The 20,577-nt window shown below is 41.6% G+C and overlaps 2 protein-coding genes and 1 long non-coding RNA gene across 4 annotated transcripts in view; 2 read left to right on the top strand and 1 right to left on the bottom strand.

The window, feature by feature from the left end:
- ZNF875 (zinc finger protein 875) overlaps window positions 1-20,577 on the bottom strand; it is a 406,705-nt gene that overhangs the window by 98,154 nt on the left and 287,974 nt on the right. The window lies entirely within an intron of this gene.
- Window positions 5,338-20,577, top strand: part of LOC100424957 (uncharacterized) — a 28,109-nt gene continuing 12,869 nt past the window's right edge. Inside the window, exons 1-3 of one of the 2 annotated variants that reach the window (XM_002801200.4) lie at window positions 5,338-5,434; window positions 8,033-8,248; window positions 13,133-13,234. Coding sequence is in view for 1 of the 2 variants with exons in the window: in XM_077982396.1 (XP_077838522.1) it covers window positions 8,177-8,248 (72 nt within the window). In the remaining variant the exon portion in view is untranslated. The remainder of the gene's footprint in view (window positions 5,435-8,032; window positions 8,249-13,132; window positions 13,235-20,577) is intronic. The other variant, XM_077982396.1, reaches the window with a different exon arrangement.
- On the top strand, window positions 11,677-14,089 carry LOC144337464 (uncharacterized). Its single transcript, XR_013410628.1, has 2 exons — window positions 11,677-12,249; window positions 14,023-14,089. It is a non-coding gene; the product is annotated as an uncharacterized LOC144337464 (long non-coding RNA).

Genomic DNA, 20,577 nt, shown 5'->3' with positions numbered 1-20,577 from the left:
TTTGCACCAACTGTGTTCTTTGGGCATACTCTGCTTCCCCAGTGCCCATGCATCGTGCTTTCTTCCCCCATCTTTGAAAAGCATCCACCCACCATTTGTATCTGAAGTAACACATCCTTTGGGGTCACTTGCTGCTGCATTATTTTGTATATATTTGTGTTGCAGGCATCACCATCTGACTTGATATTAAATATTTCTTTTTTTTGGTTTTTCATCCAACCTTTCCACTAGACCTCATGAGACCTGGACTTGGTCTGTCTTGTTTCTGCTGTGTCCAAGGCACCCAACACGGTGCCAGCACAAAGCAGACACTCAGTACGAGCTCGTTAAATGAGTTAATGAATAAACGAGCAAATGAATGAATAAATGAATGAATAATAACAATAGTTTTGACATTGACCAAATGCCCCACACAGATTGCCTAAATGCATGGGGAGGTGGTAGGATTAGTTCCAGGTCCTCTAATTCAAAATCTGATGCACCTCCCCATGCTTCAGCATACCCCAGCCCTAATTCCATGTGTGGGCAGTGCCCAACCACCCTGCCACCCTCCTCCCAAGTATCCTGCCTACATCCTTCCCCAGCATTCCACAAGGTCTCCCAACTCAGCCTCCTCTTGGTCACAGTGGCATACCATGTTGGTGGGGGACAGTCGTGAGGGACCCAAAGGCAGAGGTCTATTGCCATTGGCATCCACCCTAATACTTTCAATCCTGTACCCCATCATCAGTGCCATATGCTCCACCCCATTCACTGGAGCAGCCACTGGCAAATATGGAACCTAGGGAGCAAGAGGAATGTGGCAGGGCTGAGGGTTCTGGGCCTCAGGCACTTCATTGGAAAATGAATGTGATGCAGTGTGGCAGATGTTGACCCTGTGGCCAAAGTCAGGTGAAAGCCGTGATTGTCATGCACACTTGCCCTAATGTCAGAATGAATTGAGCCCTCCACCCTCAGGTTCAATGAGGCTACTGTGCCCATATGACTCTTATCTATGTTATATCCTACCCCACCCTATCCTGCTGCACTCCCCAGTCCCCCATATCATACCACTTACTAACTACAATACTTAATTCTATCATTATGTTGATTCCATTATTGATTTTAAGTATAATTATCATAATTTATAACTAATATCACAATCTTTGTCACTATTTGTTACATGCCTTTAATTATTAAGATACCATGAATAATATATTAACTCTGATGCTAAGAAATCCTGTTCCTTCTGGTTTCTGCCACCTTCAGATTGGAGTTTGCGTGAGCACAATAGCCTCAGCTCTAGGGGTAATGTTTTTCTCCCTCTGCAAAATCAACACAGTTAGATTACTTCCTTAGTGAAATTATTATGGTGGTATTTCAATATTTATTATAATAATAGATATTGCTGGCTGGGCGCAGTGGCTCACGCCTGTAGTCCCAGCACTTTGGGAGACTGAGGCGGGCGGATCACGAGGTCAGGAGATTGAGACCATCCTGGCTAACATGGTGAAACCCCATCTCTACTAAAAATACAAAAAATTAGCTGGGTGTGGTGGCAGGCGCCTGTAGTCCCAGCTACTTGGGAGGCTGAGGCAGAGAATGGCATGAACCCGGGAGGCGGAGCTTGCAGTGAGCCGAGATCGTGCCACTGCACTCCAGCCTGGGCGACAGAGCGAGACTCCGTCTCAAAAAAAAAAAAAAAAAGATATTGCTATTAAAACAAAAGCTGGTATTTTCTGTTTCCATCTGTGAAATAGGATAATGTAAGTACCACATCAATACAAGCATTTGAGTTATATTAAGTTTGTGACTGTAATAAACGCCAATCCTGAGAACCCAGTGTGTGCTAGTATACTCTGGAAAATGGGCCCGTTTATAATGCAGTGTTGTCCATTTATATGGTCTAAATGTCTGTGTCCCTTCAAAGTTCATATTAAGGCCTAATCCCCAGTGGGATAATCTTAAGAGGTGGGGCCTTTGGCAGATTATTAGGTCATAGTGGGGAAAAGAGAGAGAGATCAGACTGTTACTGTTTCTATGTAGAAAGAAGTAGACATAAGAGACTCCATTTTGTTCTGTACTAAGAAAAACTATTCTGCCTCGAGATGCTGTTAATCTATAACCCGAGCCCCAACCCTGTGCTCACAGAGACGTGTGCCGTGTTGACTCAAGGTTTAATGGATTTAGGGCTATGCAGGATGTGCTTTGTTAAAAAAGTGGTTGAAGGCAGTATGCTTGGTAAAAGTCATCACCATTCTCTAATCTCAAGTACCCAGGGACACAATACACTGTGGGAAGTACCCAGGGACACAATACACTGCTGCAGGCCACAGGGACCTCTGCCTAGGAAAGCCAGGTATTGTCCAAGATTTCTCCCCATGTGATAGCCTGAGATATGGCCTCCTGGGAAGGGAAAGACCCGACCATCTCCCAGCCCGACACCCCCAGCCCAACACCCTTAAAGGGTCTGTGCTGAGGAGGATTAGTGAAAGAGGAAGGCCTCTTTGCAGTTGAGATAGAGGAAGGCATCTGTCTCCTGTTCCTCCCTGGGCAATGGAATGTCTTGGTGTAAAACTCGACTGTATGTTCTATTTACTGAGATAGGAGAAAACTGCCTTAAGGCTGGAGGTGAGACGTGCTAGCGGCAATACTGCTCTTTAATGCACCCAGATGTTTGTGTACTTGTACATCAAGGCACAACACCTTTCTTTAAATTTATTTATGACACAGAGACCTTTGTTCACATGTCTTCCTGCTGACCTTCTCCCCACTATTATCGTATTGTCCTGCCACAGCCCCCTCTCTGAGATGGTAGAGATAATGATCAGTAAATACTGAGGGAACTCAGAGACCAGTGCCCGTTGCGGGTCCTCTGGATGCTGAGCACCGGTCCCCTGGGCCCACTTTTCTTTCTCTATACTTTGTCTCTGTGTCTTATTTCTTTTCTCAGTCTCTTGTCCCACCTGACGAGAAACACCCACAGGTGTGGACGGGCAGGCCGCCCCTTCACATTGGGAAACCAAACAAATTGTGTGACTCGCTTTATTGTAGTGGTCTAGAACCAAACCCTAAATATCCCTGAGGTATGCCTGTGTTTGTATAATACTATTGTTATGGAAATAAAAGGATCTCAGTCCAAACTCCAAAAGAGGGTTCTTGATCTCATGCAGGAAAGAATTCCAGGTGAGTTGTAGAGTGCAGTGAGAAGATATACTTTATTGAAAGCCATTCCACAAAAGAGTAGGGTGTCCTCAGAAAGCAAGTGGAGGAACATCCGTTAAGTTTTTCTTATATAGGGGTCTTGTCTATGTAAAGACTGAAATAAGCTGTGCCTATGCGTGGGTGGCCTGACATTATGACAAAATTTATTATTCTATTGATTTAAAGAAAACTATCCCTAAAATTTTAGTGTGTAAGTACATCAAAGTATAACTATAATGATCTTGAAAGCATTTATTGTTATGGGTATTGGACATCTGGACTTTCTGTTGTTCTAGAAGTTTGTCCTTGCAGGCATTACCGGGATGCTTCCTTCACTGTAAACATGTTAGGACCATGATTTGTGACTTGCAGTGAATGTGCCTTGCTAGTCTCAAGATGGAGCTGAACTTAAAATGGTGTCACTCTGGGTCTCTTAGGTTTCTGCTTCCCTAACACTATGACCATACCTGCTGTCTTCTTGATGTTTCCTTGTAAATGTTTTTAATTCCTTTATTTTTAAATTAAAATTTTACCATGAAATTTTCACACAAATACTATGGAAGAGAACATTATAATGAATTCTGTCTACTTATCACCCGGCTTTAACATTTGTCAACATTTTCTTTTGCAATACCATATACCCCTTCTCAGTGGAGTTTTTTTTTTTTTCTCAGTGAAGTTTTTAAAGCTAATATTATTCCACCCATAAATATTTCCACATGAATCCCTAAAAGATAAGTCATCTTCTTTTTAACAGAACTGCATTACTGACAAAATCAACAGCAATTCTTAGGCCCGTGGTAGAAATGTGTGTTCACTAATGGACTTCCACAGATGTTTTCTTAGACCATCCTTTGGGAGAAGAAAGAGAACCTGAGATCAGCAGAGTCTAATTCTCTAAACATATTTTTAAGCCGAGTCCCAGAGACAGACATAACTGGTCTGAAGGCATCCAGCATGCCCACATGAGTGTAGGTTCAGTTCCCTGAAAACAAGTTTCCCACCTGCTGGAACTGAACACATTGGGTAGATAACTTCCCACCACTGTCAGGTAGAACTTCCTGTCAGAAGCTGAGCTGTGAATAATGTTTAGGAGTTCACCAAGTGAAAGGAATTATATCTTTACAACTCCTCATCCACATCCTCCAAAAACGGGAGTAAAGAGGTGTTAAGCAGCTTCAGAATTTCCACAGAGGAGAAGCTAAAAGTCAGAGACTGCATTTAAAAAGCTTCATTGACATGGTAAGGCGATTGTTATTAATTATATTTTAACTTCAAGGTAAATGAAAACAGTTTTCTTTAGGTGCTTTTAGTCACACGTTGGCCATACTAAAGACTATTAGTGTTGTTATTATTGCTGCCTACTATAGTTGCACTTGAGGTAGTTATCTCTATTCACCTTCCCACCCGACTCAGCCCTTCAGAAGTGGACGCCTGGACTTCTCCTCCCTCCTCTGGTGGTATCTCCCAGGAGAGGATTGTATTAATACTCTCGGATTTCTACCCTATTTCCAACAGTGGTTTCTCCCATTAAAAGTTGTACCACCCTTCCGGCAGCCTACTACTCATTCACATGTCTCTCAGACTTTCAGGGTGGTTTCACTCAAAAGATGACTCCCATAGTGACCTTTCCACCTTTTCCCTGAATGGCATCTCTAAAAAGTGGACTGTACTATCCTGATTCCTCCTATCATCTGCCTGTGGTTTCTCCCAGGATCCTCTTCGCTTGGTGATTTTTCCCTGGTGGTTTCTTCCAGCAGGTAATTATTATCCTCAGTGTCCTGTATTCAGAAGGGTAACTTAGCTTTTCTAAATACAACATACAGCGCCAGACCCACATTTCCAGTAACTTTCGCCTCCAGAGTAGAAGCCTAGTCAGACAAGAGTCACACTCCAGCGTCCTATGTAAACTATACCTGCCTAGCTCTAGGAAACCCTGCCGGCGGCCAATTCCTCTGTTCTACGGAACGGATATGCTTCCAAGATGGGGGCCCACACGAATAAATACCACAAGGGCGCGGCCATGTTCTCTGCCGTACAGCGCCACGTTACGGAAACTGTGCGCTGTGTCTGCGCCCTGTTGACTGTTCGCTGAAATTGGCTTCCAAGTTTATTCAGAGCATGCGCCATATCAACAGCCTACAAAGGGGAGGTGCTAGAAGTCGGACCGGAAGTGGAAGCGGTTCTCCAAGGCTTTTTTGCCGCTGGTGTCAGGAGTATTTTCATATCCCAATACCGAGAAATCTTTGAGGTGATTTTGGTTGGTCACGACTGGGGTTTCTGTGGAGCCAGTAATAGGGGGTGTCGAGGTTGCCTGTGGAGTTAGAGATTGTTTTGAGGGTTCGGTGATGGGGTTCTGTGGCGTCCGTTGTTGATTGTGACGGATTTCTCGGGTCATTGATGGGGCTCTTGGGGATGAGTGATTGAGGTTTGGGGGTCAGTGATGGGAGTCTGTCGTCAGTGACAGAGCCTGTAGGGTCAGCTATGGTGATCGGTGAGTACTGTAATCAGCTTGCTTTCTAACCTGAGTTGAAAGTTCAGCGTTTTAATTTTCAGTCCCTTCTTTAATATAAAAATTCTCAAGTTTTGGTGACTCTTTGTATAAAAAATGGTTCAAATCTAAGTGTTTTTTTTTTCTTTGATCCATGAGTTATTTAGAAGTTCCTTTTTTGTTTTAAGTAATGTCTGTTTAATGCTCAAATTGAAAAGTTGCCTTATGACCTAGTTCGTGGACAGTTTTCATGAATGTCACATCTATTACATAAAAACGGTGTACTATGTTCTCTGATTGTATTGTGATAGATATTAATTAAGCATATATTCAAAAAATATATCTGTCTCCTCACAGATTGTCTGCTTAATTAATTAGAGGAAGGTAAAGTAGTCACTCTGGAAAGGTTCTTTGTCCATTTGTCCTTCCTTCTTTTTCTGCTTTATATATGTGAAATTATATTATTAGGAACAATTGTGTGCACTTTATTTATTTATTTATTTATTTATTTATTTATTTTGAGATGGAGTCTCGCTCTGTCGCCCAGGTTGGAGTGCAGTGGCGCGATCTCAGCTCACTGCAACCTCTGCCTAGTAGGTTCAAGCGATTCTCCTGCCTCAGCTTCCAGAGTAGCTGGGATTACAGGCGCGTGCCACCATGCCCAGCTAATTTTTTGTATTTTTTAGCAGAGACGGGGATTCACCATTTTGGCCAGGCTAGTCTCAAACTCCTGACCTCAAGTGATCCACCTGCCTCGGCCTCCCAGAGTGCTGGGATTACGGGCATGAGCCACCGCGCCCGGCCTCTGTGCATTTTTAATACGTTATAGATATGACTAAGTAGCTCAAAATATAACAATTCAAGCTCTACCAACAATTTATAAAATAACTCATTTTCCCAAATGCTTTTTCAGCAATGGATATTGTTGCATTTTAAAAGTTTTTAAAATTTTGAGGGAAAATTATATCTAATTGCTCCGATGCATTTTCCAGTTACTAAAGTTGGCATCTTTTTGGTTAATTGCCATTTGTTTCCTTTTCTGTGAATTTTCATATCTATTGTCCTACTTTTTTTTGTGGTATATTTTAACATAAAATTAGGAAATATCATCTAATCAAAATTATCTGATTTTTCTGCTATAGCATCTGTGTTTCCTCTTACGTGTAGTAAGATCCCTCCCAGCCCACGACAGTGTTATACACATATATACTTCTAAAATTTATTTCAATAATCTTTGGGATTTCACAAATACACGTAATTAAGTGATCAGTCCTGCTGGCATTTGCTTACAGTGAATAGTGTGTGATGGAGATCTAGTTTGTTTTTTTCCAGGTGGCCGGCCAGTTATATCACTGCCATTTATGCAATGAATGTCTTATGCACACTCATTTGAATACCACTTTTGTCACATACATAGATCAATATTGTCTGGTATATTTATTGTTTTACTTGTTTTTATTACATTGTTTTTATATTGTTTTAATATCTGATAATGCATGGTAATCGCTGATATGTATTGTATGATTTTTGTGTGCCAGGGAGGTGTTGAGCACTCTACAGTATTATCTCATTTAATTTTTTTAACTTTGAGATCAGCATTTTCATCCTCATTTCTGAAATTAAAAGTGAAGAAATGGCTGGGCACGGTGGCTCATGCCTGTAATCTCAGCACTTTGGGAGGCCGAGGTGAGCGGATCATGAGGTCAGGAGATCGAGACCATCCTGGCCAACATGGTGAAACCTCGTCTTTACCAAAAATTAGCTGGGCATGGTGGCACATGCCTGTAATCCCAGCTACTCGGGAGGCTGAGGCAGGAGAATTGCTTGAACCTGGGAGGTGGAGGTTGTAGTGAGCCGAGATGGCACCACTGCACTCCAGCCTGGCAACAGAGAGCGACTCCGTCTCAAAAAAGAGTGAAGAAACTTCTGTTCTCATAGGTGAAAAGTGGTAGAGCTGCAGTTCAAAAAATCTGCAGTGATGTTACTCTGTCTCTCGTGACTTTTCCCATATTTCACTGTAACTAATACCTATCACAGATTTTGTTAAATTTTATGTTCTCCACAGCGCTGCTTCTCAAAGTGTGGTCCCTGTACTGACAGCATCAGTGTTTCTTGGGCACCAGTTAGAAATGAAACTTCTTGGGTTCTACTTTTGACCTACTGAATCAGAAACTGTGGAGTAGGGCTGAGAATTTTTAACTGTGTTTCATTTAACAGGTCCTCCACGTAACTTGAATGCATACCTGTTTGAGAACCACTGCTTTGGTTTTTAGCTCAGGGACCTGCACCTTGATGTATCCAGGAAGTGCTTATGTGGTGAATATTAAATGACTAACTATGGGAACATTGTCTTTCCAGATTTCTGGGTGTCTCTGGGGAGCTCCTGGGCCAGATCTTCCTCTAGACTCCAGCCTACCTCTTCAGAGCAGCTCTGCTTGAGTTCACAGATGACTGCCAAGCTTCACACACCCTAGAGGAAAAGGGTTGAGACCCAGTGTGGCCATGCCAGCTCATTGGACCTCATCTCAGAAATCCTCAGCCCTGGCTCCAGAGGATCATGGAAGCTCCTGTGAGGTGAGGAAGAGGAGTCCCAGGGGGTGGAAATTCAGTCCAGGAGTAGAAAGCTCTGATCTGTCACTAGAACCTCATGACTGAGGGAGGCAGCTGGGCCACAGGAAGCAGCTGGACTCTAAGACCTGCTGCTCCTGAAACAAATCTTGATCTTCCTGTTGAGAATGAGCAACACGTGGGTAATGTCTTCATCTCTGGAGGCCACCTGTGTGACAGTGGAGAGGTGCATTGTCAAGAAAAACTGTTGTTTATTTTGTCATCACACTACATTGATCTTTGGGCTGTGGATAGATTTTCCTGGTTAGAAGTCACTTTTCTGTGGGATTTTCAAAGTATTTCTCTGTTTCTTCCGAAACTGCCTCCTCAAACACAAATATTTTCTTTTTCTTTTTTTTTTAATATCTGTTTTTTGGATATTGGTTCTCCTTTTTTTTTTTTCCCTCTACTGTTTTCTGTTTCTTTGCTGCTCTCTTTTTCAGGAAGCTTTGTCACATTTACCTTCCAGCTCTTCTTTTGAGTTTCTCATTACCAGTATCAACATTTTAATTCAACGTTTTAATTTTTAATAACTGTAATTTATTTTCTAAATATTCTTTTTGATTAGCATCTTGTTCTTATTTCATGAGTATAATTTTATTTCTTATACCTCTGGAGATATTGTGATAGTGTATTAGGAAAGTTTAGTTTTTTGAAAGGGAACATATACACTTAGTTCAAAAATATTGTTGGTAAAATGGGAATAATAGTAAAAAATAAAAATTAAAAGCCATTAGAAATATATTTAAAGGCAGCACACCCTGAAAAGTGTTATAGGAGGCTGGGCGCAGTGGCTCACACCTGTAATCCCAGCACTTTGGGAGGCCGAGGCGGGCGGATCACCAGGTCAGGAGATCGAGACCATCCTGGCTAACGCGGTGAAACCCCATCTCTACTAAAAAATACAAAAACCTAGCCGGGCAAGGAGACGGGCGCCTGTAGTCCCAGCTACTCAGGAGGCTGAGGCAGGACAATGGCGTGAACCTGGGAGGCGGAGCTTGCAGTGAGCTGAGATCTGGCCGCTGTACTCCAGCCTGGGCGACAGAGCAAGACTCTGTCTCAAAAATAAAAATAAAAAAAAAAAGAAAGTGTTATAGGAAACAAATTCAGGGGAAACATGAATGTGTGGTTGACCTACCTCTGTTCCCCACCTACCCCCATGTTTCTCAACATAAAGGACCAGTTTTATTCTTTTTCTTTGATTGCTTAGTTTTGTAAACAAGTAAAACCAGCTACACATTTTTTTCTATTTCACAAAAGGTGCCATAGTAGACTAAATTTTCACACATTGCTTTTTAAATATTTGTTTGGTAAAATACAGATTATATTATGAACTATGTAGCAGTAGACATTCTTATGTCTTTCTGTTGCATGTATAAGTCATAGTAGAATTTCATTTCAGGGTTTTAGTCACAGATAATAAGAATCTTAGCTGAATTTCACTGAACCTGTACTTCTGTTCTTTTTGGGAAATTTTATAATTGGGTATCTTAATCATTTTTATCTAGAAGATATCTAGAAGATACGAAGGGTAGATTGAAGCAAAAGTTGTAATTGGTAAAGGTATAATTGGCAGTCACTTTTCTTAGGCAGAGTAAGGAGACTTTTACTTTTGTGGTTTGAAGATGATTTCATTTTTGCCTGTGCTCAAGTACAATGACAGAGTGTTCTTGATTTTGTCTTCTACCATGGTGGTTAGAGATTGGTCTTGTTTGCTGTTGGTGTTCCAAGAGATTTTTTTTTTGTTTTTTGTTTTTTTTTTGAGACGGAGTCTTGCTCTGTCGCCCAGGCTGGAGTGCAGTGGCCGGATCTCAGCTCACTGCAAGCTCCCCCTCCCGGGTTCACGCCATTCTCCTGCCTCAGCCTCCCGAGCAGCTGGGACTACAGGCGCCCGCCACCTTGCCCGGCTAGTTTTTTTGTATTTTTTAGTAGAGACGGGGTTTCACCGGGTTAGCCAGGATGGTCTCGATCTCCTGACCTCGTGATCCACCCGTCTCGGCCTCCCAAAGTGCTGGGATTACAGGCTTGAGCCACCGCGCCCGGCCCCAAGAGATTATTTTTGTGTAGCGCCATGGAGAACACCATGAGTTAGCTGGCCCCTGCCAGGCTAGCTTCTAGCAAAACTGAGGTTTAACTGATAGTGCCAGGCTAACTCTCAGCGGTCAGGGGCTGCTTTTATCCTCATTTAAAAATAAAGGAATGAGCCAAAAGAAAGCTAGGGATGCAATTTAGGAATAGGTCAAAAGGAATGAGGAATTTAAGGTGAAAATCACTTAAAGTGATGAAGAGGATGGTTCATACTTACAAAAGGAATAATATACAAATAAAAGTTATCAAAGTAATAATGTATCTTAAGTTACATTAAGTAAAAATGAACAGAAATCATTAAATATGCCGGGCGCGGTGGCTCAAGCCTGTAATCCCAGCACTTTGGGAGGCTGAGACGGGCGAATCACGAGGTCAGGAGATCGAGACCATCCTGGCTAACACAGTGAAACCCCGTCTCTACTAAAAAATACAAAAAACTAGCCGGGCGATGTGGTGGGCGCCTGTAGTCCCAGCTACTCGGGAGGCTGAGGCAGGAGAATGGCGTAAACCCGGGAGGCAGAGCTTGCAGTGAGCTGAGATCCGGCCATTGCACTCCAGCCTGGGCGACAGAGCAAGACTCCGTCTCAAAAAAAAAAAAAAAAAAAAAAAAGAGAAATCATTAAATATACTATTGGCCATTTTAGTACACTACTCTAAAGGCAGACAAATAGAAATCATCATACTGATTGTTTTCTTTCTTTCTTTTTTTTTTTTTTTCTTTTGATGGAGTCTTGCTCTGTTGCCAGGCTGGAGTGCAGTGGCGCAATCTCAGCTCACTGCAACCTAGGCCTCCCAGGTTCAAGCGATTCCCCTGCCTCAGCCTCCCAAGTACCTGGGACTACAGGTGTGCACCACCATGCCCAGCTAATTTTTTGTATTTTAGTAGAGATGGGGTTTCACTGTTTTAGCCAGGATGGTCTCCATCTCCTGACCTCATGATCCACGCACCTCGGCCTCCCAAAGTGCTGGGATTACAGTTATGAGCCACCATGCCTAACCTTGATTCTGTTTTCTAAGAGCATTAAATTAGAAATAAAAAGTAAGGCCTGGGGCAGTGGCTCACGCCTGTAACTCCAGCACTTCGGGAAGCCGAGGTGGGTGGATCACGAGGTCAGGAGTTTGAGACCGGCCTGGCCAACATGGTGAAACTCATCTCTACTAAAGGTACAAAAAATTATCCGGGTATGGTTCCATGCACCAGTAATCCCAGCTACTTGGGAGGCTGAGGCAGGAGAATTGCTTGAACCCAGGAGGCAGAGGTTGCAGTGAGCCGAGATTGTGCCACTGCACTCCAGCCCAGGCGACAGAGTGAGACCCCGTGTCAAAAAACAAATGAACAAACAAACGAAAAAAAAAGCCATTTGGATAAAGTAGTGCATTTTAAAGTTTGTGTGGTAAGCTGGGTGTGGTGGCTCATGCCTGTAATCCCAGCACTTTGGGAGGCTGAAGTGGGTGAATTGCTTGAGCTCATGAGTGCGAGACCAGCCTGGGCAGCATGGTAAACCCCGTCTCTACAAAATACAAAAATTAGCCAAGTGTGGTGGTGCAGGCCTGTAGTCCCAGCTACTTGGGAGGCTGACATGGGAGGATCGATTGAGCCTGGGAGGTGGAGATTGCAGTGAGCTAAGATCATGCCGCTGTACTCCAGTCTAGGTGACACAGTGAGACCCTGTCTTATAAATAAATAAACTAAGTTTGTGTGCCAAGGCTAACCTGTGGATAGAGGGGAAAAACTATAGATTTAATTGCTTCTTTTCGGAATCCTGGACGTTTGGGGAAAAAAAAAGAAACCTAAGGTATGAGTTTGACAGAAACACAAGTTGCTTCTATGTGTTAACAATCAAGAAAAAGGAGTAAATATCTACATAATCAAAGACTGGGTGGCTGGGCACAGTGGCTCACACCTGTAATCCCAGCACTTTGGGAGGCCAAGGTGGGTGGATCATGAGGTCAGGAGACCGAGACCATCCTAGCCAACATGGTGAAACTCCGTCTCTACTACAAAAATTAGCCAGGTGTGGTGGTGCACGCCTGTAGTCCCAGCTACTCAGGAGGCTGAGGCAGGAGAATCTCTTGAACCCAGGAGGCAGAGATTGTAGTGAGCCGAGATCACTCCCCTACACTCCAACCTGGGCGACACAGCAAGAGCGAGACTCCGTCTCAAAAGAAAAAAAAGACTGAGCCAGCATGGTGGCTCACACTTTGGGAGGCTGAGGTGGGTGGATCTCTTGAGGCCAAGAGTTCGAGACCAGCCTAGCCAACATGGCAAAACCCTATCTCTACTAAAAATATAAAAATTAGTGCAGGTCTGCAATCCCACGTACTTGGGAGGCTGAGGCAGGAGAATCGCTTGAATCTGGGAGGCGGAGGTTGTAGTGAGCCGAGATCTACCACTGCATTCCAGCCTGGAAGACAGAGTTAGACTAAAAAAAAAAAAAGAATGTAACAAAACAGGAGAAACAGTTACTTCCATATCTAAGATTCAGACAATCATAAATGAATATTATATAAAGTCATGCCAAAAATATGAAAGTATAAACAAAAGGATAAAAGTTTACAAAAAATAGATATAATTGGTAGGAATAAATGGTTCAAAGTCCTTGAAGAAATTAAAATGTTGATTCAGCATTTCCAACACAGTAAAAAATAATGGAAAGGTCATGCGTTTTTACAGTTGGTTATTATGCTGAAGTTTTGGGTAAAGAATAATAGCTAAAATTATTCTCAACCTTGCTTTTGGTTTTTGTTTTATTTTGTTTACAGTGTTAACCTTGATGCCTGAAAGAACTGGAAATTATGAAGATAGATTCAGAAGTCAAATATGTTAACTAACTGCATTGAAGAGTAGAAGAAAACAATAGCCTAGTAGGTTTTTACTGGGACTAGTGAAACAACTGCTATTTTCTCAGCAACCCACTCCAAAGTCAAAGTCAGAACTAAAATTGTAAAATATCTCAAAAACAATAAAAATGCTATCTATATATCAGAAGCTCTGGTATATAGCAAAACTGTACTAAAATAATTTAGCAAAATAATTTATCTCATGCAAATGAATAAAAAAATCTAAATGAAAAAGATGAATTTCTTTTTTCTTTTTTCTTTTTTTTTTTTTTGAGAGATAGTCTTGCTCTGTAGTCAGGCTAGAGTGCAGTGAGGCGATCTTGGCTCACTGCAACCTCCGCCTCCTGGGTTCAAGCAATTCTCCTGCCTCAGCCTCCCAAGTAGCTGGGGCCAAAGGCGCGCACCACCATGCCCAGCTAATTTTTTTTTTTGAGACTGAGTCTCGGTCTGTTGCCGAGGCTGGAGTGCAGTGGCAGGATCTTAGCTCACTGCAAGTTCTGCCTCCTGGGTTCACGCCATTCTCCTGCCTCAGCCACCCAAGTAGCTGGGACTACAGGCGCCCACCACTGCACTTGGCTAATGTTTTGTATTTTCAGTAGAGACGGGGTTTCACCATGTTAGTCAGGATGGTCTCGATCTGCTGACCTCGAGATCCACCCACCTTGGCCTCCCAAAGTGCTGGGATTACAGGCGTGAGCCACCGCGCCAGGTTTGTTTTTTGTAATTTTTTTTAGTAGAGATGGGGTTTCACCATGTTGGCCAGGATGGTCTCGACTTCGACCTCATGATCCACCTGCCTAGGCCTCCCAAAGTGCTGGGATTACAGATGTGAGCCACCGCGCCTGGCTGAAAAGGATGAATTTCTAGAACACTACCCCACCAAATCTTTAATTACCATTTACCACATTTTACTTCTAGGTTTTAAGATTTTCATTTTTTAACTTTACTTTTGGCCAGGTGTGGTGGCTTACGCTTGTAATTCCAGTGCTTTGGGAGACTGAGGCGGGAGGATTGCTTGAGCCCATGAGTTTGAGACCAGCCTGCACAACATAGTGAGACCCTGTCTCTACAACTAAAACCAAAATTAACTGAGTGTGGTGGCAGTGCGCCTGTGATCCCTGCTACTTGGGAGGCTGAGATTGGAGGACTGTGTGAGCCTGTCAAGGCTGCAGTGAGCCACGACATTGCCACTACATCCAGCCTAGATGACAGTGTCTTGAAAACAAAAACAAAAACAAAAAACTTTACTTTTAATAAGATTAGGATTGCAGCACTGGAGAAATTTACTTTTAGAGAGATTATTACGGGTATTTTTTTGTTTGTTTTTTGTTTAGTTTTGGGATTGTTGCATAGGCACTTGAAAAAAATTTGATAGCTTATCAATAAGATATATAGCTATGAGGTTTTTATAGTAGTACTCATTTTTTTCTACTTTGTCTCATGGAACTGAGAGAAATTATTTAAAGTTTCCCACCACAAATGTATTTCTTTCTATATTTTCCTATAGGTTTTTTCTTTTCTTTTTCTTTTTCTTTTTTTTTTTTTTGAGATGGAGTCTTGCTCTGTTGCCCAGGCTGGAGTGCAGTGGTGCAATCTCGGCTCACTGCAAGCTCCGCCTCCCGGGTTCACGCCATTCTCCTGCCTCAGCCTCCCGAGTAGCTGGGACTACAGGCGCCTGCCACGAGGCCGGCTAATTTTTGTGTTTTTAGTAGAGACGGAGTTTCACTGTGGTAGCCAGGATGGTTTTATCTCCTGATGTCGTGGTCCGCCCGCCTTGGCCTCCCAAAGTGCTGGGATTACAGCCTTTTTCCTATAGTTTTTGTTTATAAATTTTGATGCTATGTAGTTTGGTGCACTGATAGTAAATACAGCATCTGAAACTCATTTCACATTGTGTCCTTGTTTAATATTTTTTCCCCTACAATTCAGCCCTATCTAATATTAAGGTGGAGGCTCTTATTTCTTTTCTGCATTGCATATTGGCAATTCCAGATATGCCTTTGGTCATTTTTTTAATGTCATCCTTTGGAGTTCTTGTGCTTTTTTTTTTTTTTTTTTTTCTGGAAAGATGCATTTTATGTCATGCTTCTGATGTTGCTATTTTATAAATCTTTCACTATATACTCTATATTTGTGCTTTGTTTCTGTGTGTCTTCCATGTAATTTGGAATGTTTGGATTTCTTTTTTTTTTTGGTGTGTGTCATCTTTATAACGTTAACTTCTTGAACTAAATATTTGAATCTACTCTTTAAGACAGTATTTATTAAATTTGTATTATGAATAATGATAACAGTTCTATAGTGCCACTTCAAGTATTCTTTTGTTCATTGGATGTTTTTATTAAACTCCTTTTATTTTTTTTTTCTATTTTTCTTTTAAAAAAAACTTTATTTCCATCTCATGTTGCTTACTTGTCTTAATCTGCTCTTTGCCACCTTTTGTTTTTGCAGGGTCTTTTTATTTTTTTTTTAGGGAGACTTTTATTTTTGTGTTGCCTTTTTTTTTTTTAACTGAGTTCTGTTCATTTATTTTTCAGAAATTTATATCACTATCTTCTTAGTCTGTTTTTCCATAAGTAGTTAATTGTTTTAGTGAATTCCTTGAATTCATGGAGGATATGATTTCTTCTGTTGTATGTCAATTTATTTCTAGTGTAATCCTCTTAATCTCCTCTTTTTTTTTACTCATAGCATCTTTGTACGTCAGATGTTTATTATCTTTGAATGAGGAGATTTCTTCCTGACAAACTGTTTGTGTAAGATCATTTGGTGAGGTGTCAAAACTCCATTCCAGGCTAACATGACATTGTCTTGATTCCCCATTACATTTTTTGATGACATGAGTTTTGGGGTCTGGGGGTTCAGTGTGTGTAGGGTATGAATATGCAAGTGTGTGACGAAGAGAAGATTAGAGCATGCATATTCATTTCAGGTATATAGGAAACTTTTTGTTTTAACTTTTAAGTGTATAGGTACAAGGGCAGGTTTTTTACATAGGTTAACTTGTATCATGGGGGTTTATTGTATAGACTTTCATCACCCGGGTATTAAGCCTAGTACCAATTAGTTATTTTTTCTGATCCTTTTCCTCCTTTCACCCTCCACCTTCCAAAAGGCCCCAGTGTGTGTTGTTCCCCTCTTTGTGTCCATGTGTTCTCATCATTTAGCTCCCACTTATAAGTGAGAACATGTGGTATTTGGTTTCTGTTCCTGTGTTAGTTTGCTAAGGATTATCACCTCCAGCTCCATCCACGTTCCTGCAAAATACATGATCTCATTCTCTTTTATGGCTGCATAGTATTCCATGGTGTATATATATACACTACATTTTCTTTATCCAGTTTATCACTGATGGGCATTTAGGTTGATTCTGTGTCTTTGCTGTTGTGAATACTGCTGCAGAGAACATGTGTGGGTATGTGTCTTTATAATACAATGATTTATATTCCTTTGGGTATATACCCAGTGACAGGATTGCTGGGTCAAATGGTATTTCTGTCTTTAGGTCTTTGAGGAGTCACCACACTGTCTTCCACAAGGCCTGAACTAATTTACACTCCCACCAACAGTGTATAAGCCTTCCTTTTAATAAATGGAGATGTTCTAAGCCTCATAAACAGAATCAACACACATCACAAAGAAACAAATTGTGATCTATGAAAACAATTAAATGAATAAATTTTAAAAGTGGCTTTTAAGAATCATACTTTTAGGCTGGGTGTGGTGGCTAACGCCTGTAATCCCATCACTTTGGGAGGCCCAGATGGGTGGATGACCTGAGGTCAGGAGTTCAAGACCAGCCTTGCCAACATGGTGAAACGCCATCTCAACTAAAAATAGAAAAATTAGCCAGGCATAGTGGCTGGCACCTGTAGTCCCAGCTATTCTGGAGGCTGAGGCAGGAGAATCGCTTGAACCTGGGAGGCAGGGGTTGCAGTGAGCCGAGACTGCGCCACTGCACTGCAGCCTGGGTGACAGAGCGAGCCTCCATCTCAAAAAAAAATAATAATACTTTCAGATATTAATGATCACAAGTATCTTTAATACATTTCTCTCTCCAAGTTCTTCCTTTGTGTTCATGCCCTCTCCTGAATTCAGAGACCTGCTCATACATATGACTTTTTCTTTCTTAGAAAAAAGTGAGCCAGAGGAAAAATGTTATTAAGAAAGTCAAAAGGAAGATATTTATATTGAATATTCATGAAGCGAAAGTGGATAATCGTAAAGGTTTTTATCTTTGTCATCTTCACATTGAGCAGACTGAGGAGTAGGAGGAAAAGGAAGGTTTGGTTTTGCAGGCTCAGGTGGCAGACGTGGAAGAGGTGGAGAAGGTGGAAGGGGAGGCAGGAGAGGCATGCACACTGTGTAACTTTTATTGAAAAAAATTCATGTGTCTGTGGACTTGCACAGTTCAAACCTGTGTTGTTTCAGGGTCAACTACAATTTATATTCTGTCTCATCAATTGTGCAATGAGTCTCTGATCTTCCAGTCTTGTCTATTCCCAAATGTTATGTATGTTTTGAAAATAATCTTTCTTTAAGTAATATATATATTTCAATTTTTAATTTTGAAATTATTATAGATACATAAGGAGTTAGAAAATACAGTACAAAGAGTTCCCCCATAAATTCCAGTTTATTGTGGTACATGATACTTTTTACTGATTCTTGAATTCAATTTGCTGACATTTTGTTGGGAATGTTTGTATTTAAATTCATGAGAGATATTAGGTTTTTTTTTTGTGTGTGTGTGTGTGGTTTTTTTGTTGTTGTTGTTGTTACTGTGTTTGTCTGATTTTGACATTGGAGTGATACCAGACTTAAGAATATTAGTTTGGGGCTGGGCACGGTGGCTCACGCCTATAATCTCAGCACTTCGGGAGGCCGAGGCAGGCGGATCACGAGGTCAGGAGATTGAGACCATCCTGGCTAACATGGTGAAACCCCATCTCTACTACAAATGCAAAAAATTAGCTGGGCGTGGTGGTGGGCACCTGTAGTCCCAGCTACTCCGGAGGCTGAGGCAGGAGAATGGCATGAACCTGGGAGGCGGAACTTGCAGTGAACCGAGTTCGCACCACTGCACTTCAGCCTGGGCGACAGAGCAAGACTCCGTCTTAAAAAAACAAAAACAAAAACAAACAAAAAACCATATATACACACACACACACACACACACACACATATATATATATATATATATTAGTTTGGAAGTGTTTCTTCTCTTTTCTGGAAGAGATTATGTAAAAGTGACACATTCTTCTTTATAAGTTCGATAAATTCTCTGGTAAAAGCTGGGTATGCTGGCATGTGCCTGTAGACTCAGCTACTCAGGAGGCTGAGGCAGGAGGATCGCTTGAGCCCAGGAGTTCGAGGCTGCAGTGAGCTATGGTCACACCACTGCTCTTCAGCCTGGATGACAGAGCAAGATCGTGTCCCAAAAAGAAAAAATAAATAAAATTAAAAAGAATAAAAAAAAGAAGAATTATCTGGCAAAACTATCTGGCTTAGAGATTTCTTTTTCAGGAACTTTTAAATTATAAATTTAACTTAATGTAATGGTTATAAGATGTTCATCTTATCCATTTTCAAAGGTTTGAGTTTTGGTAGTTTGTGATGTTTGAGGAATTGGCTTATTTTTTCTAAGTTATTGGATTTATTAGCTTGGAGTGTTTATTTTTCTCATTGTATTTTGTTTTATTTATTTATTTATTTAGTTAGTTATTTAGTTAGTTTTTTGAGACGGAGTCTCTCTGTGTCGCCCAGGCTGGAGTGCAGTGGCGCGACCTCGGCTCACTGCAAGCTCTGCCTCCCAGGTTCATGCCATTCTCCTGCCTTAGCCTCCCCAGTAACTGGGACTACAGGCATCCGCCATCACACCTGGCTAATTATTTGTATTTTTTTTTAGTAGAGACAGGGTTTCACTGTGTTAGCCAGGATGGTCTCCATCTCCTGACCTTGTGATCCACCCACCTTGGCCTCCCAAAGTGCTGGGATTACAGACTTGAGCCACTACACCCAGCCTTCTCATTGTATTTTAAATGGTTGCTACATCTATAAAGATATTTACTGTTTTATTACTAATATTGATGTCTTTTTATCTTTGCCGGTCTGGTTGACTAATAGACCAATCAATGAATTTGTCGGTTTTATTATCTGTTTTGTGTTACAATGATTTTTCTATCTTTTGTTTTCAGTTTTATTGATTTCTACTTTTTATTATTTAGTTCCTTCTGCTTGCTTTTGAGTTCTTTTGCTCTTCTTTTTCTAGTTTATTATTTATTTATTTATTTTTGAGACAGGGTCTGGCTCTGGTGCCCAGGTTGGAGTGCAGTGGCGCCATCTCGGCTCACTGCATCCTCTGCCCTCCCAGGCTCAAGTGATTCTCCTGCCTTAGCCTCCTAAATAGCTGGGACCACAAGCACGCACTACTACACCTGGCTAATTTTTGTATTATTGATCGACATGGGGTTTTGCCATGTTTCCCAGGCTGATCTTGAACTCCTGGGCTCAAGCAATCCTCCCACTTCGGCCTCCCAAAGTGTTGGGATTACAGGAGTGAGCCACCATGCCTGGCCTCTTTTTCTAGTTTTTGGAGGTAGAAGCATACATTATTGATTTGTAGCTTTTTCCCTTTCTAATGTAATCCTTTAATACTATAAATTTCCCTCTCAGCCTTGCTTTGCCTGCATCCCACAGATTTTGATAGGTTGTGTTTTTACTGTCTATACATAGAACTCTATGTATTTTAAATATTATTTTGGTGATGTCTTCTTTGACCTGTGGGTCATTAAAGAAGAGTGCTATTAATTTTCAAATATATTTTTTTTTTTTTTTTTTGAGACGGAGTCTCGCTCTGTCTCCCAGGCTGGAGTGCAGTGACCGGATCTCGGCTCACTGCAAGCTGCGCCTCCCGGGTTCACGCCATTCTCCTGCCTCAGCCTCCGGAGTAGCTGGGACTACAGGCGCCTGCCAACTCGCCCGGCTAGTTTTTTTTTGTATTTTTTTAGTAGAGACGGGGTTTCACCGTGTTAGCCAGGATGGTCTCGATCTCCTGAGCTCGTGATCCGCCCGTCTTGGCCTCCCAAAGTGCTAGGATTACAGGCGTGAGCCACCGCGCCCGACAATTTTCAAATATTTTGTGAGTTTTCAAGGTTGTTTTTATTTGTTATTTATTCATTTGCTTGGCGATTTTCTCTGTTTTGTTTCTGGTATTAATTTTTGTTTGATTCCCTTGTGGAACATACTTTGTATTGTTTTAATTCTTATAAACTTGTTGAGGTTTGTTTCACAGCCTAGGATATGGTTTATCATGCTCACTTTTCTATGGGTGCTTGAAAAGAATGTGCATTCTACTGTTGTTTGTT

Source organism: Macaca mulatta, chromosome 19 (genome assembly GCF_049350105.2).
Source record: "Macaca mulatta isolate MMU2019108-1 chromosome 19, T2T-MMU8v2.0, whole genome shotgun sequence".
Classification (NCBI taxonomy): Eukaryota; Metazoa; Chordata; class Mammalia; order Primates; family Cercopithecidae; genus Macaca; species Macaca mulatta.
Note: the sequence above shows the minus strand (reverse complement) of the source record. Positions and strands in the feature narration are given on the sequence as shown.